At 35.9% G+C, this 25,611-nt stretch overlaps 1 protein-coding gene across 2 annotated transcripts; it reads right to left on the bottom strand.

Moving 5' to 3' along the window:
- Positions 1 to 4,703: 4,703 nt before the first annotated feature.
- On the bottom strand, positions 4,704 to 24,568 carry reep2 (receptor accessory protein 2). 2 transcript variants are annotated; one of them, XM_051127286.1, is made up of 8 exons: positions 24,379 to 24,568; positions 22,292 to 22,364; positions 17,798 to 17,874; positions 17,439 to 17,559; positions 17,164 to 17,277; positions 16,067 to 16,214; positions 13,417 to 13,583; positions 4,704 to 6,155 (listed from the first exon to the last, which is right to left on the bottom strand). In XM_051127286.1, the coding sequence occupies exons 1-8, from the start codon at positions 24,408 to 24,410 to the stop codon at positions 6,075 to 6,077; spliced, it is 813 nt and encodes a 270-aa protein (XP_050983243.1). In that variant the 5' UTR covers positions 24,411 to 24,568; the 3' UTR covers positions 4,704 to 6,074. The 2 variants fall into 2 exon arrangements, with proteins under 2 accessions (XP_050983243.1, XP_050983244.1); XM_051127287.1 differs by having other exon boundaries at positions 4,704 to 6,152.
- Between the last annotated feature and the right edge of the window lie 1,043 nt (positions 24,569 to 25,611).

Below are 25,611 nucleotides of genomic sequence, written 5' to 3'. Positions count from 1 at the left end.
TTGGTAAAGATAATTAGCTTTCTCATTACAGAGATTTGAGATGCACACCATCAATAACATTCATTACTGCTCACTAAAGCTCTTGCTGCATGTCATTATCTATCTATTAACTCCCTCTGTTTACAAAATGATATTATTGGATTACTTGCTCCACCTAGTGACACTGCTTAGTATTGGCATGTGATAATATTACTATTAAAACTCTCACATAACCACTACAGCCTCAATCTGTGACAAAAACATGACTTCCTTTAACATATACTCTTTCAGGGGTCTGATTAGACAACGTCTAAAGCCATGACTAATATATATAATTCATAAAAGTTACAGTTACAGTCATGGATGCTCAAAAGTAACAAGTACTCTCTAGAGTAGTAACACCGCAGCACATCGACAAGGGACACGTCCAGTGTACAAATCAAGCAACTTACACCCCCCAAAAGTCAGAACAAAAATGTACATTTTAAAAAGGTTTTCCAACAGGATTTCAAGTTAAAGTGAGCTAAAGACATTAAAGTCACATTTGCCTGAGGAGGTACTGTAGCCATAGCAACATTACGCCGCTGGAGCACGTCGAGTATTTGAAGGTAATTGTCAACTCATAAATAGCCAACTGTCATCAGATAATTACAGATTTACACATTACCAATATTTCACAAAAACCTTTAGCGTTTTGTTTAAAATGTCTTTAAGAACTTGGCATTTCGCCAAAATTGCAGAGGCGCCTTAAAACTTCCACTGCACGAAACCAAGGTCAACTGATTATCTTCTGGAAATCTAAAATTGTAAAGTGTTTGTCTGCTAGACTGCCAAAATATAGTTTTGTCAACTTTTACACTAGCATACAGATCACCTCAAAGATAACACGTTTCCCTGGGGGAAAAAAAAACAGCATATGCTGGTATATTTTTGATGCTGGTCCTTTGCTGGTTGATGCTGGTCATGTTGCTGGTCAAGGACCAGCTTAAACCAGCGAAGGACCAGCATAAACCAGCTAAGGGCCAGCTTAAACCAGCATCAAAACATACCTAGGTATAGCATTTTATATTAATGATGCTTTATAACATATATATTAATAAGCATGATATCAAATCATTTATACATTCTTGAAAGGAGAACTCCACTTCCAGAACAACAATTTACAAATAATTGACTAACCCCTTGTCATCCAAGATGTTCATGTCTTTCTGTCTTCAGTCGTAAAGAAATTATGGTTTTTGAGGAAAACATTTCAGGATTGAAATGTAGTTTAAATGCAGCTTCAAAAGGCTCTAAACGATCCCAGCCGAGGAAGAAGGGTCTTATCTAGCGAAACAATGAACTTACACGTGATTCGTAGTAGTGATGGGAAGTTCGGATCATTTTACCAACTCGGACCTTTGAGTCTCGTTCAGCAAAATGAATGAATCTTTTTTAGAGTCATTTCAATAATTTTAGCAAAATATAATTAAATTGTTACGTGTTACTTCCCTAACACATCTACTGCTTACACAAACGTTGATCACACTACAAACAAGACAAAACTATAATGCTATAAGAAACAGAAAAGATTCATTCATTGTTTACCTGGGTCTTTAGTCTATGATTAGTTCACCTCACCTCTTATCTGACTAGTTTTCGGGTTTGAGTCGTTCGTTCATCACGTGACAGCCCCATAAGCTGAACAAACGACTCAGAAAACCCGAAGACTCAAAACAGGTGAACTAATTCTAGTACAGAACCTAATAGGATGTTGCATGTGCGACTGAACGAATCACTCCCCGAGACGACTCATTCTTCCCGAGTCACATTAAAGATTAGTTCAAAATGAAAGAATCGTTCAAGAATGCGCATCCCAGAGCCTGTGCTACACAAGCTTTTGTGCTTAAAAAGTAAACAAATTTTTATTTTCTAAAAAATTAACCGATTGTTTCGCTAGATAAGACCCTTCTTCCTCGGCTGGGATCATTTAGAGCCCTTTGAAGCTGCATTTAAACTACATTTTGAAAGTTCAAAATCAGGGGCACAATTGAAGTCCATTATATAGAGAAAAAATCCTGAAATGCTTTCCTCAAAAACAACTGAAGAAAGAAAGACATGAACATCTTGGATGACAAGGTGGTGAGTAAATTATTTGTGAATTATTGTTCTGGAAGTGGACTCCTCCTTTAAAAGTCTTATTGTCCTAGGTAGTGAGGTAAGATTGTATTTGTGTATTTTTCATATTTTACAGCTAAATTAGCAAATGATTTTTTATTTATTTCCCTTAATAATATTGATGCATCATAAACAGGTCATATATTACATAAATATATTAAGAGTTTGGTTCTAAAACGCGATAAACACCATTAAAAAAAAAAAAAAAAAAAAGATTTCCTGCCAAAAACAGTATTGTACCTGGTCGGAACTGAAATGGCAATTTTTAATTTTTAGTTAATATCCGCTGTGTATCTGTCACGTTTTCTCCCTATTTTTCCAACCCTCTCTGCAGAATGTGATACATCCACTCAGCCAATCACAGCGCACCATTTCACACATTGTAAACAATAAAAACACGTTGTAAACAGAAAGAACCTGCGTTTTTAAACGGATCTAGTGAGTCAATGATTCAATTACCCAATCATAAAGACAATCACTTGCTTTATTCCTGAATGAATCAGCCGTTCGAACGAATTGAATGATATAATTCAGTAATTAAATCAGTCTTGCCGGCACCTACTGGCAGTTTTAGTTTCATTTTTATAATATCTTCTTTTCAGTTATTTAAACCATTTAATATTTTCTATATTCAAAATTTTATATTTAAAAAAATTAATCTCAACATGAATTTATGAATTTGATTGCACGCATGCCACCTCTGAGCCTCATTAAACAAATGAAAATACACCTACAAGCCACTTTTGTGTTCTTCTGTGCCACCTCTGTAGTACAAATTAATTTTGTTAATACTGATTTCATTTGATTGGTAACTTATTCTTAAAGAGCTTATAAAATACTTTTTTTTTTGACATAAAAGATGACATTCTTTTTAATAAAGTTTTAAAAAATGCCATTACAAAGGTAAAAACCAAATTTCCCTATAATTTACTCAAATACCACCTAATTTTTGATCATATTTTAATTATTGATTAGAAGATGCTCCTAAAATTTTGACTAAAATCTTTGAAAATCAAAATCTGTATTTGAATTTTTAACATTATTATATTACCAAAAGATGCTATGTGACAGAAAATAGTGGTTTTCATAGCCACTTTCTTGGTAAAGAAAACACAATTTTACTCAAATTAATCAAAATGGATTTATAGCATTTTGGAAGCAAACACATCTTTCATTTCAAATTCATATCTACATATAAATATTTAAATTCCAAAGCTGTTTAAAATTGAGAATTTATAACTCCCATACTAAAACAAAAGAGAAAGAGGAAATCTTTGTCCTCCAGTGAAAAACTAAAGGCAGAAATTGAATTTGGTTGCTGTTAATGCAACTAAAGGTGGCACAGTTATTACTCTTGTACAGAGGGGATATGGGTATTCTATAACTTTATAAGCAGACATAAGCAGCAAAATGAAACATCTTTATGATGTCCCTCAAACCCACTGGAGTAAATAAATAAAGAATGAAGCTCTGCTGGAGGTTTGCCAGATACAATTGCCTAGTACATTTCACCTTCAAAAAAAAAAAAAAAAAAAAAAAAAACAAGGAAGAAAAACAGAAGTAGTTAAACCTAGGAACTAAATGGCAATTAAATGAATAATCCATTAGGGATGTAATTGCATTTTATTGAATAATAATTCAAGGTCAGTTAGTACACACTTAGCAGCAATCTCGTTCTTTTTCATTCTTTTAATATATTAAGAGCATTGAGAATTGGCACAAACAATATATTAATGTTGACTATTCTCTCACAGTTCAAATCTGTATATGCAATAATACCAATTTCCAACACATGACAGAAAATATAAAAGAAAAATATGTTCAATTTGTCATGTCTCTCTCAGTGCGGGCCTTGGTGAATTAAAAAAAAAAAAATGTTATTGTCATTTTTATTTATGCAAATAAGAAATACAGAACAAAGGGGGAAAAGAAGCGGAAAAACAGTATGGAACAAAGAAAGAATGAGAAGTGAGACTGGCTTGTCATTTTTGTGTGGGTTGGTGAACATCAACCACACTAGCATTTAATTAAAAGGAAAAAACTCTCAAATAAAGATTCTTTTTAAAAACCGAATTACTCAGGAGACTGAGACACAGAAAATGTCAAGTTGCCAATCAGCAACACTGAATTAAAGATCATGATGATAGTTAAGACAACAATGCGTCACGATGACAGCATCACCGCATGTTATTTCTAAACCGCATGTTTCTACAGAAACATCTATCTGCTAATAACTACTAAATGCAAGACTGGCATATGTTAAAATGAACTGTAAAATGACCATCAGTCCTTCACACGCAATCGTCCCCTATTCTTCCTAAGACCAAATAGCATATCATGTTAATACAAAAAAACAAACAAACAAAAAAAAAAAAAAAGGCAGAGAGAAGACTTGTGAATTAAAACACCACACGAATATGCACAAAACAAACAGCACTTTTTTACAAAAAAAATGTTTCTGTACATCGTACCCTAGTAAGGTGACAAACTAAATGTAAACTTCAAAAAAGAAAAATGTTTAACTTAAAAGCCTATCAGAGTAAGGCAGACATTTTGTACAGTCAATATTATTATACAAATTAACATGTTTCAGGTCAATTTCAGCTAATTAACACAAGATCTAAATGCATTATAATTCATAACTGCTTCCCATGTGTAATCATTCAATCTAACACACAGAGAGAGAGCAGTGTGCTCTTTTCCTATACAGTAGCGCCCCCTACCAGCTCTCAGTGATATTACATGTTGCAATGCAAAACACCGTCCTTCAAACTGCAGTTGAAGTTAAGATCTTTAAATTCTGAACAGCTGTGCTGGGAAACACAACTGCCCACATCTGGATTTAGGGCTACATGCAGTTTCGAATAAACTTGGTTCACAGGATCCAATTTAAAAAAGAAAGATGCCTTTTAAAAAAGGACCGGAAGGTTTCAAGCCAGCATATTTTCTAAAAGCACCTTTTAAGATGATTTTCAACGTCGCACCGTGCCAACCTAGTCTGTTCAGTACTTACTGATATGGAATATTTGAGTTCGCTAAGCAAGCCACAACAACACAAAGCCTGGCTGACTTAAAATCAACAGTCTTTAGAAACCGATTACTCAAGACAGAGAAATCTTGTCTTTTAACTCGCCAACATGTGATTCTGTTTTCATCTTGCACACTAGCAAAACACCAGATGACACCTGCTGTCTTATCTACCACTTGGCCAAAGGTTTTATAATATTCAGAGTGTGTAACATCACACTACACGAATGTAAAATTAGCACAAGGGGTAGCTTATGTGTGCTGGACGCCTCCAGCCCCAGCTGACAAAAGCGCTATTAACGGCAAGAGCGTTTGAGTGCCTGCAGCTTCCAGTAGACATCTGACCTCTTTGATCATGAATATTCACAACAGATCTCGGGATGTTTTGTGACCCGGAATGAGAACAGAAGTGCTCTGGGCAACTCCAGAACTCTCTATGGACGCTGTACTTGTGTGGAAATCAAGTCTGTTCGTTTAATAGGCCGATTTCTCTGTTCCTGATTCTTGTTCGTCCCATAGTGTGTGTCCTACATGCTAAAAAAAGAGGAATTGGCCTGTATTATGGAAAACATGAAGCTCTGGGATGGATTTTGTGGTTATAAGGGAGAGTTGGTTTAGTAGTGTTGATGTGCAGGCACTGCTTTCCGATCTCATGCTTTACAGAGACGCCCTCTATTATTAAGGCCTACAGAGAATAAGACAAGATCCAGGCTTACGGAAGTGATAACACAAAATGAATGCAACTTTTTCACCGCATTAAACCTACTAGATAAAAACAGCCTCAGGCGATGCATCTTACGTGTGTATCTGCAGTTGTAAGAATGTATTTGTAGAAGCGAAGAGCACTAATGTTAGTCTGGGAAAGCAGGTGAATGTGTGTGTTGTCCAGAGATAGATAAACGTAATGTGACTCATGGTGATTCAGCATTGTTGTTGGCCGTGGTGGTGGTGGTTTTCTTCTTTGGCTGTTTCTTCACTGCCTTGGTGGTCTGCTGGGGATGACAGCAGGATATGTTGGTAAAGGAAAAAAAAGAAAAATAAGAGTATTAATACCTTTTATGGTTATAACAAGGCCTTCCTGAGCAACTGGATGAACGCAATTCAGTGAAGGCATGTGCTTGACAGCACACACTCGAAGGCATGGAAAAATGTGTATACAGAAAATAAACAGAAATATCTCATTCTGGTTTACATTCGTGTGGGATGATGTAACAGACCGAAGTGCATTCAGAAAGTATTCAGACCCTTCGCTTTATGTCGCAGACTTAAGGTGTATCACACTAGTGAAACGACAGCGAAATTTCACCATCTGATGTTTATTGTCAGTGTAGCGATAGTGTCTGCTTACACATAAGTCACTTTCAAACCATGTAGCTTTCTTTTGGTTGACGTAGCAAATGACCAACTTGAACCTGATGCTAAAATATGCATGTGGAATTCTTTCATCCTCACGCTACATTCCAAAACACATAACAAACGACTGGATTTCACCTGGAAAATTTCAAGATCAAATGATAAATGTGACCAGAACCTTTATGCTAAATTAGTATTTTACTAGTATAGCAAAATCACATTGAGTGCATTTACTTGAATGTTCTTAAAGGGAAAAGTCCACTTACAGAACAAATATTTACAGATAATGTACTTACCCCCTTGTCATCCAAGATGTTAATGTCTTTCTTTCTTCAGTCATAAAGAAATTATGTTTTTGAGGAAAACAATTCAGGATTTTTCTCCATATAATGGACTTCTATGGTGCCCCAAGTTTGAACTTCCAAAATGCAGTTTAAATGCGGCTTCAAATGATCCCAGCTGAGGAAGAAGGGTCTTATCTAGTGAAACGATCTGTTATTTTTATTTAAAAAAAAAACAATTTAAATACTTTTTAAATCTCAAATGCTTGTCTTGTCTTGCTCTGCCTGAACTCTGTGTATTCTGACTCAAGACAGTTAGGGTATGTAAAACTCTAATCGTATTTTCTCCCTCAACTTCAAAAATCATTCAAGTGAACATGCAAATATCATCAAACACCCTTAATAAAAAAGGAAAAACAACGATATAGGACGATTTTGAAGTTGAGGGAGAACATGAGATGAGAGTTTTGAGACATACCCTAACTGTCATGAACCGGAAAAAAAACAGAGCTCAGGCAGAGTAAGACAAGACGAGCGTTTGACATTAAAAAGTATATCAATTGTATTATTTAAAAAAAAAATAATAATGATCGTTTCGCTAGATAAGACCCTTCTTCCTCGGCTGGGATCATTTACACCCGCATTTGGGATCGTTTAATTTAAACTGTATTTTGGAAGTGCAAACTCGAGGCACCATATCAGTCCATTATATGGAGAAAAAAATGCTGAAATGTTTTCCTCAAAAAACAATTTCTTTACGACTGAAGAAAGACCATTGAAGTCCACTATATCGAGAAAATGCCTGAATTGTTTTCCTGAAGAAACATTTCTTATTGACTGAAGACAGACAGACATGAACATCTTTGATGTCAAGGGGGTGAGTACATTATCTGTAAATTTTTGTTCTAGATGGGACTTCTACTTTAAGCAGATTATGCTTAATAAGCCGAAAATGTAATGTAAACGTGGCAACCCGTTTTCTTTTAACGGAGAAAGGTCATAAACGGCGTAAGCATAAACTGGTCGACACAGGTCATTTTTTGCCTCTTACTCTGATTTTGCATGGCATGTAAACACAATAAATAAATATTCTCATCTCATGCAGCAGAAGTAGAGTTTAGTCAAAATGCTGTATTATAACTGCATGAGAGAATAATATATGACCCCTTTCCCGCTGACATGTTGCAAGCTTGATTTAAAGGAGAAGAACACTTCCAGAAAAAATTTACAGATAATTTACTCACCCTCTTGACATCCACAATGTTCATGTCTTTCTTTCTTCAGTCAATAAGAAATTATGTTACTTCAGGAAAACATTTCAGATATTTTCTTGATATGGTGGACTTCAATGGTGCCTCGAAGTTTGATCTTCCAAAATGCAGCTTCAAAGGGCTATAAACTATCCCAGCCGAGGAAAAAGGGTCTTATCTAGCAAAACGATCGGTCGTTTTCGAAACAAATTGACAATTTATATACTTTTTAAACCTCAAATGCTCATCTTGTCTCGTCTCTACGATGTGCACACCTAGTCTGTGTAATCTTGGTCAATACAGTTAGGGTATGTCAAAAAACTCTTGTCTCGTTTTCTTCTTCAATGTCAAATTCATCCTACATCACTGTTTTACCATTTTTTTGTTAAGGGTGTTCGATCTTTGCATGTTCACTTTGTAAACACTGGGTTGGTACTTCTGCAGTGATGTAGGACGATTTTGAAGTTGAGGAAGAAAACAAGATGGGAGTTTAACAACATACCCTAACTGTCTTGAACGTATTGAACCAGAAAAAAAAAGAGTTCATGCAGACTTACACAAGTCGAGCGTTTGAGGTTAAAAAGTACATAAATTGTCAATTTGTTTCGAAAATGACATCGTTTTGCTAAATAAGACCCTTCTTCCTCGGCTGGGATCGTTTGCAACCATTTGAAGCTGCATTTAAACTGCATTTTGTAAGTTCAAACTTGGGGGCACCATTGAAGTCCATTATATGGAGAAAATTCCTGATTTTTTTTTCTCTCAGGAAACAATTTTTTAATCGACTGAAAACAAGAAAGACAACATCCTGGAATGACAAGGGGGTTAGTAAATTATCTGTACATTTTTGTTCTGGAAGCAAACTTCTCATTTAACAATCAGAACTGACAATGTATGGAATACTCGGAGTCAGATACGCAAATAATTATATTTTGACATCACTACAGGGAAATAACCTGATTTATTAATGATACCCTCAAGTTTTGTTGGGTATGATGCAACAAGATATGCACATCTCAAGCTCTGTCAGGTTGGTTGGAGACCATCTGTGGACAGCCATTTTCTCCAGAGATGTTTGGTTGGATTGATTGGATGTTTGGTTGAATGCCCTGTGACTGGGACAGAATTCTCCTTAAAGGGATAGCTCACCCAAAAATGAAAAATATCCCATGATTTACTCACCCTTAAGTCATCCTAAGTGTATATGACTTTCTTCATTCAAATGAATTCAATCAGAGTTATAACTAAAATTGTCCTGGCTCTTCTTCTTTATAAATGGCAGTGAATAGGGGTTGAGATTTTGAAGCCCAAGAAATTCTGTCTATCCATCTCTGAGGGTTAATAAAGGCAAGAAGTGACGAACATGACTTTAGCTATGTTAAAGCATCCCGGATATGCACACGAATGCACCATTTTAAGAATAATAAAATGTAGAGTATAGCCAAAACAATTTACTTCCTCACGTGGTTTTCCTTTGCTGTAAACAAAACTTGGTTCTCACGACTAGCATATTCTCACCAGAGCTAACAACGTCCTACCCCTGATAGCGCACACACATCTGGGAGACGTCTATTTGACATCTGCATTTACATCTGGAAGACATATTTTTTAGAGTGTTTGCTCATCTGCAATACGTCTATGGGACGCTTCCTATTAGATGTCAAATAGAAGTCTATTAGATGTCTCTAAAATGTTTGTGATTTAGAATGTATGTAAAACTGACATCTTACAGATGTCTGTCAGATGTCCGTACACAGCAGATGCTTTCCAGATCAAGCCATCTTTAACAGACATCTTGCAGATGTGCTATCTGGGACATCATCCACTGGAACGCCATTCTCTTGTGAATGTGCGTTCAACAGTTAGCATAAGCTAGAGATTTACAGTCTATAAAATTTTAAATATGGATATTTTTCTTACACAAACACATTGATTCGCTTCAGTAGGCCTTTATTAACCCCCCTGGAGCCATGTGGAGTTCTTTTTATGATCGATTTATGAAAAATCTTAAACCCTATTCACTGCCATTATAAAGTCTGGAAGAGCCAAGGCATTTTTTTTTTTATATAATCCTGATTATATTCGTCTGAAAGAAGAAAGTCATATTCACCTAGGATGGCTTTAGGGTGATTCAATCATTGGGTAATTTTCATTTTTGAGTGAACTATCCCTTTAAGGCACTCCTGCATTTCAACGTGTGCTTAAGATGTCATGTTGGAAGGTGAAACTTCAGGCCTGTCTGAGTTTCTGAGTGCTCAGGACCAGGTTTTCAATTAGGATATCTCTGCTGTGTTCATTTTTCCTTCCAACTTGACAAGTCCTCCATTCCCTACCTCCACAATATGATGCTATCACCTCTGTTAAGACAGTACTGTGCTGGTTTTCTCCAGACATGAAGCTTGGGATAGAGGTCTATCAGAGCATTTAATCTTGTTTTTCTAAATATGGAAGTCCTTTAGGCGTTTTAGGTGCCTTGGTGTCATGCACTGAGGAAAGGCTTTCATTTGACCACTCTCCTATAAAGCTCAGATTGGTGGCGTGTCACAGCGAGGCTGTCCTCCCATCTCCACACATGATCTCTGAAGCTCAAGAGTGATCATCAGGTTCTTGGTGACCTCTTTTACCCTCATGAGCCATTGGCTCGGTTTGGTTGTTCTAATCCTCTGACCTTTAAGAATTAAGGACCCACTGGGCTCTTGGGAACATTTAATGCAGCAGAATTTGTTGTAGCCTTACCTAGATCTGTGCCTCAGCAAACCTAGACAGGTTTGTGCCTTTCCAAATCATTCCAAATAAATGCCTTGTTTTATTATTTTATTCCAATCAAAATGTAGAAACATCTCAAAGATCTGGAGAAATGGGATGCTTATCACATATCTGATTTTTGCTTTGTCATTATGGCATGTGGCATGTAGACTAAAGTAAAAAAAAATCATTTACCACAAGGCTGCAACATAAAATCTGAAAAATAATAAATAAATAAATAAATAAATAAAATGAAGAGTTTGCTTGATTTGCTTGCATTAACATTGGTAAACACAAACCACAAACTACTAGAGACAAAATAAGTTAAAGGTATAGTTTAAAATTCTGTCATTAATTACTCACCCTCATGCTGTTCCAAACCCATAAGACCTTTGTTCATCTACAGAGCCCAAATGAAGATATTTTTGATGAAATATGAGAGCTTTCTGACAGCAAGGGTCTTACCAAGGTCAAGGTACAAAAACGCATTAAAGGAGAAGTCCACTTCCAGAACAACAATTTACAAATAATGTACTCGCACCCTTGTCATCCAAGATGTTCATGTCTTTCTGTCTTCAGTCGTGAAGAAATTATGTTTTTTGAGGAAAACATTTCAGGATTTTTCTCAATATAATGGACTTCATTGGTGCCCTGATAGCACCAATTTAAGCACAAAAGCTTGTGTAGCACAGGTTCTGGGATGTGCGCTCACATACTATTGAATCACGTTGGAAGGTCAAGTGGACGTAGGCGGAACTACAGACCCAGTGTTTACAAGGTGAACACGCAAAGACTAAGAAAGTGCAAGTAAGTCAAACGCTGTTTACAAACAAAAAGGTACAACGATGTTAGACGATTCTGAAGTTGTAGGAGAAATAACATGGAGTTTTTCGACATACTCTAACTGTTTGAGCCAGAGTACACAGACTTTGAACTTGTGGTGATTCGAAGACGTGACTCATATTAGTCATGGGAAGTTCGGATCATTTTACCGACTCATTTTTTAGTAAAATGAAGGAATCTTTTTTCAAGTAATTTCATTCATTTTAGCAAAATCAGCATCACGTGACAGCTCCATAAGATGAACGATTTGAACGACTCGAAAAACCCGAAAACTCGAAACAGGTGAACTAATTCCAATACAGAACCTAAAAGGACGTTGCGCATGCGCGACTGAACGAATCAATCCCCAAGACGACTCGTTCTTCCCGAGTCACATTAAAGATTCGTTCAAAATGAACGGATCATTCAAGAACACGCATCCCAGAGCCTGTGCTATGCAAGCTTTTGTGCTTAAAAAGTATACAAATCTTTATTTTTTGAAAACAATGACCGATCGTTCCACTAGATAAGACCCTTCTTCCTCGACTGGGATCATTTAGAGCCATTTGAAGCTGCATTTAAACTACATTTTGGAAGTTCAAATTCTGGGCACCAGTGAAGTCTATTATATGGAGAAAATGTTTTGAAATGTTTTCCTTAAAAACCATAATTTCTTTACGACTGAAGACAGAAAGACATGAACATCTTGGATAACAAGAGGGTGAGTAAATTATTTGTAAATTGTTGTTCTGGAAGTGGACTTCTCCTTTAAGAACGTTTTGACCCTGCATAGACAGCAACGCAACTGACACGTTCAAGGCCCAGAAAGGTCGTAAGGACATCGATAAAATAGTTCATGTGAGATCAGTGGTTCAACTGCAATTTTACGAAGCTACAAGATTACATTTTGTGTGCACAGAACAATGTCAGCAGCACCATGCGGATGTCTCATGATAACCTCCATAATGGTGCTAGGGTGACACTGAGGCGAAGAATTGTTGAATAAAGTCGTTATTTTTGTTTTCTTTGTGCACAAAAATTATTTTCATAGCTTTGTAAAATTACAGTTGAACCACTGATGTCACATGGACTATTTTATTGATGTCCTTACTACCTTTCTGGGCCTCGAACGTGTCAGTTGTGTTGCTGTCTTTGCAGGGTCAAAAAGTTCTTGGATTTCATCAAAAATATCTTAATTTGTGCTCCACAGATAAACAAAGGTTTTACGGGTTTGGAACAACAAGAGGGTGAGTAATTAACAACAGTATTTTCATTGTTGAGTGAACTAACACTTTAATAAAATAAAACATCAACGCAATATTTTACTCCATCTCATTTCAGCAGTTTCAGAATTCTCCACATCAGCTTATAGTGGATATATTTATCTGCTAAGCATGTCTTTTGCATTCAGTGGAAGAAAAAAACTTGCCAATTCATTTTTCTGAGGTTAACGCCTCAGAAAAACAAAAGGGATATAGGGAAAAGTACAAGCAAATAATGGATGACGTTCTAGTTGTTTTAAACACTTCTGCTTTCCTGAATACTGCATCTTCCAGACAAAATCGACAAATGCTAAACAGTCCCAAGTGTCACAAAAAACCAAGTGCTTTAAATAATACAGTTTGTTTTAAGTGAAAACAAACTACGGGACACCATCAAGATTATGTGTCTGTTTTTCCTCACACTTCCACACTGTAACTGTACACTTGAAAGTCTGAATACATCATTCTTGCATAATTAGTGTGTATCCATGAGTCCAAGAAAATAAGGGTGATGAAAGAAACAGCAAATGAATTGTGTACCTCTGTCTTGGCAGCGGCTGGTTTCTTGGCTGCTCTGACGCTTGTGGTGCGTTTGGGGGCCTTATCTGCAGCATCTTCATCTGAATGCTCCGTCCTGCTATCTGACTGGTCATCAGAGCGAGAGCTGAGCTGCGATTCAGTGTCAGCCGGTATGGGTGTGGCACGAACTAAAGAAAATAACAAAGATGGACACCGTTTAGACATTATATCACTTTCAACTCTGCAGCATGTGCTTTACCACATTTTTTTTTTCTTTTTCCTTCTCATCATTCTGAGGTAAATTACTTGAAGAGCCAGATTTGGAGTAGGTCTTTAAAGCTACATTCTCACCACAGATGAATGTCAGATTTTTAATTTTTTTTGTTCACATCTTTTGCTTGGCATGTATGATCACAGCATGATCATGCTATCTGTGCACTGCCCCTAACCTCTGTGAAGTAATTCTTATTTATTGCCAAAATTAAGCAAAATAAACTTGGGGGGGAAATCTTCAAACATATAAAGCTGATATTGACAGAGACAGAAGCATCACTATACTACTATATATATACAATATACAGCACACCATATTAAAAGCAAAGCTAAATTTAGATTTTAGAATATTTTTGTGTTCTGTAACAGTTTAGAGAACATTAGAATACAATAAGAAATTGTTAAAATTACGGCACAAATTTTACTGCAATGTTAACTTGACTCATTTTATCCTCAGAAATTGATTAAAATTTTTTATTTTTTTTTTACAGTACTTACACTCTGAAAAAAATGTTGGGTTATTTTTTGTAAACCAAATGCTGGGTTCAGCCTGTTGGGTCATTGTATGGGATTGTTTTTAACATTTTTACCCAGGTGCTGGGTTATTTTTTAACCCAATTGCTGGGTTCAACTTGTTGGGTCATTTTTGATTGGGTTTAATATTTTTACCCAGGTGCTGGGTAGTTTTTCTGAATTGCTGGGTCATTTTTAATGCTGGGTTATTTTTTTAAAGCGGTTCTCAGCGCCGCCGATTTGGTGTACTTCTTCAGTAAAATGAAGGTTTGTACACATTTTATTTCATTTATAATATCTTTACTGTGCTGTAAATTGTATATATATACTTTTTTTTACAAGTTCCAGTCCATGTTGACTTAAAATTTTCCAGCATGTTTGGTAAAAACATTTAACCCAACCAGCTGGGTCAAAATAACCCAACATGCGTTCTGTCCAATATTTACCCACAGCGCTGGGTTGCCAAATAACCCAAGTTGGGTTGTTTTTAACCCAGCATTTTTAGAGTGTAGAAAAAAGATTTCTTTATGATGTTTCTGCATTAATTTGGAGGTTCAATGTGAAAATACATTTTTTGATTACAAATTTGAATGCTAAACTCAATATAATTACAGAAAAATGCGTGATTTATTAGTTAATACTGTAATCGACTGACTACATTACAAAAAATTCATTCATTGATATTAGGAAATTGTTACAATACAATAAAAAGTCCAGTTTAGAACTTTCCTGCTTAGACCAGAGTCTGATATGAGCCACCTTAAAGGGATAGTCCACCCAAAAATGGAAAATTCTGTAATTAATTACTCACCCTTATGTCGTTCCAAACCAGTCGCATTTTTGTCTACGCAGGGTCAGAAAGCTCTTGGATTTCATCAAAACGAACATAGTTTGTGCTCTGAAGATTAACAAAAGCCTTACAGGTTTGGAATGACACGAGGATGAGTAATTAATGACTTTTTTTTTTTTTTTTTTTGCGGGTGAACTACCCCTTTAAGAGGTCATGAACTAAAATGAATCAACCAAATCAAACACAACCATAAAATCTGTCTTGCAATGTGATCACTGGCTCTTTGACACAGCGGTGTGAACGGACTCTCCCTGACATTTAAAGCTTGCCAAACCTCATTCAAAGCCTGAAGCACAAAGGCTTCTTTAGAAGAGCCTTTTGCTTGTCCATTCACAATGTAGCTTTGACGCTCTATAATTCAGTGAAGGAGCTCCGAGGGCTAATAAAATCACTACACGTCTCATTATTGAAATGATCACCTCGGAGGAACTCTGAATGATTCTACCACAGACTTTCTTTGTGTTTGCTGTAAAGCCTCACACAGGGTTCACGACCTTCGGCGACCTGCAAGTCTCATGACGTCTCGGTATTTAAAGAGGCCAAGCTCTGCACAGTCCTGAACCGCTCTGAAACTCATCCAACAAACTGAAAACAGTGTGCAGTTGCATATGAACAAACTCTGGCAGATTGGCCCCTCCTCTCTCTCAGCCAGTAGGCAGCTGAATCACATGCTGGTCACATCAGCATCAGCATTAAAAACAGGCCGAGACAATGGCCGCCTGCAGAGCGGCTTTCAATGAGTCAGCAAACACACACACACCTCACTGACCTGCATGTGTGTGTGTTTGAACAGGACTGACTGTTATAAATATGGGCTGATATTAACTAGAGTTATCCGTCACTATAGTTACAGGTATTAAAGAAGCAGAGTTAACTTCGGTTACTTTACTTTGGTTATTTTTCAATCCGCACTTGTCTGCAACTGTATGTTCAGGATTCGATTTAAGGAGTCACACCTGTTAGTAAATACAGTTGCTACGACCAAACACTAACTGTGTGTTTAGCCAATAAAGTTAGATTCTGTGTGTATGTTACCTGTACGTGTGGCTGTTTTAGCCCGAGGTAGCGTGGCAGCAGTGTGTGTATCATCTGTGCCGTCCAGCTGCAGCTCGTCCTCGTTCTGAATCAGAGTCAGATCCTGCATGCTGAAACTACGCAGCTTCTCTGATAACACACCCTGACCCTGCAGTTCAATAACACAAAAGACTCATATATTACAAATGCATAATCTTATTCAATACACATAACAATTATAGTGTACTTGCACATATGACAATAAAGTTCTTTGCACAGCTTGAATAAAAGATAAAGGTGTATTGAACAGTGACCCTGCCCTACACTATGGGAAATACATGAAGATATGTTTCTTTCTCAACTTTACATAATAGAAAGAAAGAAAGAAAGAAAGAAAGAAAGAAAGAATCTACTCTTCAAAATAGCATCTCAATAATAAGATTTTTTTTATTTTTATGCTGGACCAGCATGTCACAATTTTACTTACCCTCAATATATTTTCATTGGCCCCCACCACAAAAAAAAAGGTTTATTTTATTTTTTAGAAATTCTTAGAAATTTTTACTTACTTTTTTAAAGAAATTAATACTTTTAATAATTAAGGACACATTAAAATGACCAAAAGTGTCAGTACAAACATTTATAATATTACAAAAAAAAAAACAGTTTTAAATAAATTGTTCTTTTGAACTTTCTATTCATCAAATAATCCTGAAGAAAAAAAAATGTATCATGTTTGTTTGTTTGCTTGTTTGTTTTAATTGACAATAAGCAGCCAATTAGGATTTCAGAATGATTTCTGAAGAATCACTGAAGACTGGAGTAATGATGCTGAAAATTCAGCTTTACATCTCAGGAATAAATTACATCTTAAAATTTATTTAAATAGAAAAGTTACACATTTTTTACAAAATTTTACAATTTTTTTTTTTTTTAAATTTTATTATTTTTCACACTACATCTCACTAGTTTTACTGTATTTTTACAAATACAGTAAAATAATTATTACAGAAATTAATTATTTTTTGAGAAAAATAAAAAAAATAAAAATACTTTCTCACTGGCCCCAGGACCCACAAAGACATACTTTATCTAAAACAACATCTAAGTGATTTCACCTTTGTGGCGGCTGTGACTGCTGCAGTGGCAGCAATGTTGAGTCCTCTCTTCCCAAACCGCATCATGGTCTCATAACTGCGGTCTTTAGCCTGGGTTATGTACTCATCAATTTCCTGTAACAAATATATACGTCATGCAACACAAATCCATTACTCTGCTGGAGTGTTCAGGAAAGTTTTTATGAAAAACAATTTTTGCAAATGCATTTTTTGTTTCAAAAATAAAACCTTTAACAAGAGTTCGATTATATTCAATGAAGCATGTTCATTTGTACCTTCTCTTTATTGGAGAGCGTGGGGTGCACAAACTTGCGGTACAGCACGCTGGAGCCCTTGGTGTATGGGGACAACAGCCAGATAACAAAGGCAATCTTCAGCTCAAAATAAAACGGAAACCTGGAAAATGGGAGGTCAACATTTAACAAATAAATCCAATAAAAGTTTCATTAATTTAATGATCATTAATAATAATAATGAAGACAACATTACTTAAAAAAAAATATGTTGCTTATTTTCTATAAAAAAGTAATATCTCTAAATTTGTGAAAAATCAAATGTACAGTATATAGCATGATATGAAATCCGAAATAGTTTATAAAAAAAAAAAAAAAAATAGTATTAACAGTTGACTGACCAAGAGAGAAGCATATCTGTGATCGTCTCTGCTGTCGTAAATAACGCAAATACTATCCAGTACATCATCCATTTCACCTGAGGATAGAAACACACACAGATGTTAGATTCAAGCACGTGTGTACATGACATCATGGCATCAGGTCACATGTTCTTGCCGAATATAGCCTTGTGTGTTATGCATGACTGCCTTATGAAAAAATAACAGTTGCCACTGCACTACACAGACAGTTATGTGTTCATCTGTACTGCCAATAAGATTAATATCCATTTGGGTAATTAGGATATGACATCACTATGGTCATCCAAAACTGCTTGTGCATTTATTGATTCAGCACCACAAGTCAACAGAAGAATAAAAGGTTATAAACTATCCAAACTGTTTTACTGAATATTTATAAGTGAATGGAAGGTAGTGCTGTTTGTAATACAGATGAGAAAGATGCTAAAAATGGTGTCTGAGGGGGCAAACCACTGCTTTGGTGGTTTCCATAGCAACCAGTAACCTGAGACTCCAAAAGAAATATTGTTTCTAAAAAAAAAACCAATTATATAAAAAAATATATATATATGTAATTATTTTATACTATATACACACACTATCAACTATTTATTTATTTATTTATTACATATTATTATAGAAAATATTATCTCCCATTCCCAATAGTATAGGGTGCAAAATGGTGTTTTGTTCTTTGAAGCAATGAATGATAAAAGGCACAACAAATTTCTTTCAAGACTTATGTTAATAGTTTACTTATGCATTTGATAAATGTATTTTGAATCCAGTCAACTTTGTAACCAAAGATACTGTAAAAGAAAAAAAATAAAATGTAGAAAAAAAAATAACCAACAACCATCATCAGGTGCCAAACTAGTTTAGTTAACACTGAATCTACAACCCACCTGCACATTATATTTTTTAGAACCTTAAACCTAGATTTTCATTAAAGGGGTCATCGGATGCCCATTTTCCACAAGTTGATATGATTCTTTAGGATCTTAATGAAAAGTCTCTAATATACTTTGGTTAAAAATTCTCAATGGTTTTGTAAAACAACACCCTTTTTACCTTGTCAAAATCAGCTCTGCAAAAATCATCTCATTCTAAGGGGTTGTTCCTTTAAATGCAAATGAGCTCTGCTCACCCCGCCCCTCTCTTCTCTCTGTGGAGTGACGATCTTGTTTACTTTAGCCGCGTTTAGCCACTAAACTTCCTAACTACCACGTTATAAGGAAGGCGATCGCAAAGATTCATAAAAAAACGAGATTCATAAAAAAACTTCTGCTATAAGTGAAGCTGGATCATGAATGATTTGTGCGAACATAGACGGATATATGTAGATCGGGAGGCGCATTCCCTTCACAAACAAACTTAATCCACTGCATCTTCAGGGGCTCAGATGTCGGGAGTAAATGACGACCACTATGTTCATTATTACATCCAGCAACACAACACCTCAATCGCTCAATCTGAGATATTCTTGTCTAATTTACATCCCAGCTTTGGCATCAAAACATGAAAAGTTACTGGACTGTTACAGCTGATCTGAGGTAAGACGCTCATGTCAATCAACTATCGTGGGAGCGGCCTCTGTGGGTGTGACGCCACAACGACAGGCATCTGAGAACGGGGATTTGAAAAAGGGGATATTATTTTTACAGATTAATTAAAAACCACTGCATGGATTTTTATCATTATAGGGTAGATGTGTACATACACTGCCAACACACATTAATGTTCAAACAACATGTAAAAGTGACGTTTGCATCCGATGACCCCTTTAATATGTTTATATAGTATCCATTTTTATTGCCAGAGGGCAAAAAAAATATATAATAATGGGAAGAAACACACACACACACACAGAGAACAAAGTTAGGTCTAATTTTATTTAGGGCTGTCAGTCCATTAAAGTTTTGAATTTAATTAATTGCAATTGCATTAATTAATTAAATGTTGATTAATCTAATTAACTGCAAAATAAAAAAAGAAAGATTTGAAACGACATGAGGGTGAGTAAATGATGACAGAATTAAAAAATTTTGGGGTGAACTATCCCTTTAATGTTTTATTTATTTGTTTGTTTGTTTGTTTGTTTGAATGAAATTATATTCTAAACAGAAATCTAAATCTGCCAGCAGGTAAGTAAATGTTTTTATGAGTCATTCACTAATTTGATTTGATTAATTCAAATGGCTGATTCATTGAGGAATGAAGTAAACGGCTCTCTTCATGAACGGGCCTTTGAATCATTGATTCACACGATTCGTTCAAAATGTAGATTAATTCAGAAAGTAAACACCGCCATGTTGCACACACACCACAGACAGGGGCATTTTTTTGCACAAATATCTTGAATTTTAAGGCATAACTGCATTTCTGGAGTTGTTGTCTTGCATCATATTTGTCATCAGTCAGCTGTATGTAATATACATTGTTGTACGGATCTGCTTCCGTCGCTTTTTTTCTTGACAAGTGCATTTATTTAGTCGCAGAACATCTTTCCGACCACATCAAACGGACGACAACCGATATGCAGAACCGATATTTATTTACTGTTATAAAGTAAATAAATGACTGAGTGAAGTAAGTCCATACATCACTTTGATTTTTCCTCCTTAATCTTCATATCACAATGTTACGGCCAGAGTGTTTATTTTGCATTTGTCCACTAGGTGGTGTTGTGCCGTGGTTTCGTCTTTTATAGAGCGAGAGTTGGGGACAGGTGTGGACTGTCACCTGTGATTGGCGTTTAGGCTAAAAAGAGGAGATTCAGCAAGCAGTGGTGGCTGTGGACTTTGGTGCCATTCGTCTTCCCTCTCCAGCCCCGGATTGTTTTCTTTTGTTGTTTATTCATACTTAATTTTTGTATTAATTTGATCTATTTTTGATTAAATGTTCAGTTGTTGAATTTAGTTTCATGTGTGGCCTCCCCTTATTTGTAATGTTACTTCACCCAGAGCCAGGTGGTTGTAACACACAACTATAAAAAAAAAAAAATTATTTATAATTTTTTTATTTATAAAATGCATCAGCTGCAACACTAAGCAAAACAAATGTAGAATGTCTAATGTTTTCAAATGGAAAAAATAAATAAAGGACAGGAGTCATATCAACTTCATTTTAAACTACGGTTTTAGTAGGTTTATGAGCCGTTTAATATAAAGAGTGAGGAATAGCTCACTGGATAATGTTAATTCACTGAATAATATTCTCTAAAATATTGGAATATAACAAACAAAACATATTTTATTGCATTTCTAAACTGGTATGTCAGAATCACTAATATTTTGTCGTTCTAGATTCTGACAAAGCGCTGTTTACACAGAACTATACTCAAACTGAGATCGCTTCCGGAGATAATAAATAATTAATTTCCATAGAGTTGAATATTTTTTAGATGTGCATTAGTGAAATAATGGTTATATAGTAAATGTTAATATAATTTAGGGTGTTTTAAACAAGTGAATCTTGTTAAAAGTTACATGCGGTGACTGTGCTGGAACATTTCCTGAGCATCAACCCGGTGAGTGAACAGCAAAATGAAAGCGACTTTCATGAGATTAATGATATACACAACAGAGATAATTAAATTAAGCACTTTCATTTCCAACATGTGCTCATTCATGGCTGTATATAATTTAATTCAGACAAATTTTATGTATTTATTAGGACGGATTATCTTACATGACTTACATGAGTTTGTCTATTTCTTAGATCCAAAGCTGCATAAACTAGCTACATATCAGGCATTTACGTAACACATCTAATATGTGCATTAATGGCTGTTATGTTAAATAAAGTTTACTAATTACAGCTAAGCAAGTGCTTTACCTATGTATGCCCTTGTTTTTGTCTCGTCTCCCCTCAGACGCGCTGAAATGGCGATCCTGCCTGTAATTCTCAAAACGTTAATCGGTTATCCGATATTACAAAACCGATAACCGATTATAGTAAAATGCGTAAATATCAGCAAAAGTATCAGTAAATCGATATATCGGTCGATCTCTAATTTTTAGCTGTACAAAACAGCATGTTTTGCTGCTTGAAGTTGCGAATTGGTGTGTCTTACCATATGTGTCAATACTGCACGATTAATCGTGATTAATTTCAGAATTTAAAAAATGTGCAATTATCTACTTCATGTTTTTAATCAACTGACAGCACTAATTCTAACATATACATATATATATATATATATATATATATATATATATATATACACACACACACACACACACACACCGTATACACTACATACATATGTTAAATAAGTTAAATAATAAAAATAAAAAAATAACATTTTAGCACTGTTTTGTACTCTCTTCATGGAAAGTAAATGCACTATATTAATAAATATGTTTTTAAAATAACATTGTAAGAATGTTCTTTTGACCTCAACATTGTGTTTATTAACTGCCATCAACTAGACATATTAATTAAGCACAGTATATTCAATCTAGCTAACTGAAGCTATACTGAAATACTCACATATTCCTTGACGTTTTTCGTCTTCACAGCCTTATAAGAGGAATAGGCTGGGTAGAGGGTCCCAAAGGCCAGGCTGCAGAGAGAAAGACTTTTATTAAACACAAAACCAGCAAACACAGACAAGCTCATCACACCATTACACCAACTCACTTCAGCATCTACAATTTCACTTTCCCCACCACCTCAAGTTAAAGCACACAATTACGACACTTAAGCGGCTGCCTATTTACAGTGTTAAAGGTAGGACAGATATCTCAGGTTCATTTTAATCCAGTTTATGAATCACATATCCAATATACTGATGGTGGCTGGTCAAAATAGCCAGACCTGTACTTTAGTGAAAAGCAAACCCATAAAACTTATCCCAGTCAACATTAGCCCAACACAATCATGCTTGATGACGTTACTGAAAGCAAACACTCCAAATCAGAGAGCCATTAAATGTGAATCATTTATGAAAAGGAGTCAAAGCGCACAGAGACGGATGTACACACAAAGGGACCAGATTAGATGCAGATGCCCCGCATGTGCAGCATGCATTCAGACACGTGCTCTCGTTCACTCATGCTCCCACACACACAAACATGGCGTTTTGTGCTGATGTGACAAAAGCTGAACGTCCTGCAATGGCAGATCCAGTATGTGTCAGGACACAGGACGTGACCACACCTACCCACTGCATGCGCTGCAGACAGTGGGCATGAGTGCGTCCCGATCACTCTGTGATCTGTGGCTTCAGGCAAGACACCACAGGCAAAGCCAGAGTTTTTTCATGCAATGCTAAATTTTGAGATTTAGGGCCATTTGGCTTTCCATACAATATTGTTTGAGACCAGTGGAAGGAAAAAACATCCAAAATGCTTCAATTTTTTTTTTTCGAAATTTTTCCTAAATTTATTGCACTACCTATCTATCTATCTATCTATCTATCTATCTATACCTGTAGATTTCAATTGCAAGCCCAGTTTCTCAAAATTAGTTTTTTTCTCATTTAATTCTTTTTTTTTAATTACCTGGCATTTCTCACTTTTAAAACATAATTGCACAGATGATGCATATGGTACATTATATTCTGTAAATGCATATGCTCATATAAACTGTGCACCATTTTTAATGCATAATGAAGCATGAGGACAGCGAGGCACTCTGGCGCGTGGCAGACCACATGCCCTCCGTCCCATTTGTTAGCCCGATTCCCATAATGCATCTGCTCGCCAAAGTTAAAGCCACAGCAAAGAGCATTCCATGACATTCTGCAAAACCATGATAATGATATCTGATGTTTGTTTCTAATGGCCTAGGTCCAAAGTCAGCAACAAATTCAATCTCTCCCAGTCTTTGGAATATGACTTGCACATGAATTGTGTAGAAAGGCCTGAGTATTTGACGTAATCAATGAATCAGGAAGTTAGCAATCCGAGTCAGCAGACCCGGTATGATCCAATACCAATCAAAGTCACCTGACTGTAAATCCCACTAGGAACCCATTTGAGACCCAAACACAAGAAATGTGTGAGTCATATGGACCAGATTGGCCTCCTTTACATTACGTAACATTACCAGCAGGGACAAATCAGCTAGGCAGGTAGGCCTTTTTACAGAAACACCCTCATCAACCCATCTTATAAGTCTATGACCAGAGTTTATGATTTAAAAATGGTCATTTGAAAGTGTGATGACATCAGCATATGGAGGAGATGATGTGATGAGTGTAATATACACAACAGCTGGCATGCCTGTATGCTTTCAAGCAGCTATTCTACATTTTTTATCCTCTATTGAGACGTTTGGTACATTAAGTCACAATATCATACATATGGCGTTTTGCTCTAGGTGAAAAATCATGCACACAACAAGCAACACAAATGGTGAACCCTCGTCTGGATGAAGTCATCGCTTTGTATTATTACTTTGATCCTTTATGTAATTTATACGAGTAGTCGAATTAATTTAAATCCATTTAAATTATAATATTAAAGGATTTTAATTAAAAATAAGCAAATATATTTTCTATTTCCATTGAAAAGCGTCATGTATCCGCAGCAACACAACACAAACACACACGCGCCCGCCGCATAGACACTCACACCACCATCCGCGAAATGATCCACGACACCATCTTGATCTCTGCGAGGACTTTTCCTTATTTAAGTCGAGTATTCAACATCTCCATTCCGACCGCACGAGTGATGCTGAATATCAGGAGGAATCCCAGCGGATCTTGTGCGTCTGTGTCTCAGTGTAGCAGTGAGGATGACGGGGAGCCGCTGCATATGCGCTCAGTCAGCCCGCGTCTCTTAAAGGGACAGTGACATCTTTACACCTGTTATTAAAAACAAACATTCATTTCTGTTTCATTGCTGCCCTGAGAAATATTTGACATGGTGTCCATAATAGTACTGTTGCACATACTTATTGTTACTAATGTAAAGTTTGCACCACATGTAGGCATATCAGTTTCAAATGTTTTCATTTGCAGCTCAAAATTTTGTAAGTTCAGAAGTATTTGTCTTAAGGCCCTTTTATATTTTACTATGTAAGGCCTGCTGACCTTTAAAGGTCCACTGAAGTGCTTTGAAACGCAGCGTTATTCCATGTGTTGATGTAATTTCAATTTAAACAGGAAGGCAGGGTGGGACATATCAAGCAGCCCCGCCCCCTTTTTGAAATAGCCAATAGAATTTTATTTCACAGCGTGGACCACAGCATGAATCCAGACTTCATTCGCTCCAACAAAACGCATATTTACAATGTCTAAATCATATCCCCTATAGTGCAATATGTGCAATTCATTGTACAGAAAATACTAATTCTGTTAACAAGTGACCAGTTTTAGCCGCAGCTTCAGCGTCTATTTATAGTGTAGGGGGCAGGATGCTTCGGATTCTATAGGGCATTTGATTGGACAGAAAATTTGATGAGAAGCTGAGGTGCAGGATGATGTCATCAAAATCATTGATCCATATTGGCGAAAGTTAGAGACTGTAAGTTTTGAATGCTTATATCTTGTAAATGCGAATTTTGTCATTGTTTTGGAGCGCACTAGCTTATAGACAACTGTAAGGCTAACATATTCATAATAAAAGCCAATAAACTTCAAATTTGGTTTCATGGGGACTTTAAAGCTATTTGTGTGAATTGTTGTGTTTACACAAATATGCAATGTTTTGTAGAGCTAAAATCAAGTAAACACTTTAACACTTTAATAAATATATTGTCAGCTCAAAAGTGTTTTTGTACATTGATAGCACATAATAGTTTTTTTGGTGTACAAATACAACCAGATGTTGACTGGGTGTTATTTTAGCCAAAAAATAAAT

This window comes from Labeo rohita, chromosome 14 (genome assembly GCF_022985175.1).
Source record: "Labeo rohita strain BAU-BD-2019 chromosome 14, IGBB_LRoh.1.0, whole genome shotgun sequence".
Classification (NCBI taxonomy): Eukaryota; Metazoa; Chordata; class Actinopteri; order Cypriniformes; family Cyprinidae; genus Labeo; species Labeo rohita.
The sequence above is the reverse complement of the archived record's forward strand: the minus strand, read 5'-3'. Positions and strand labels throughout refer to the sequence as shown.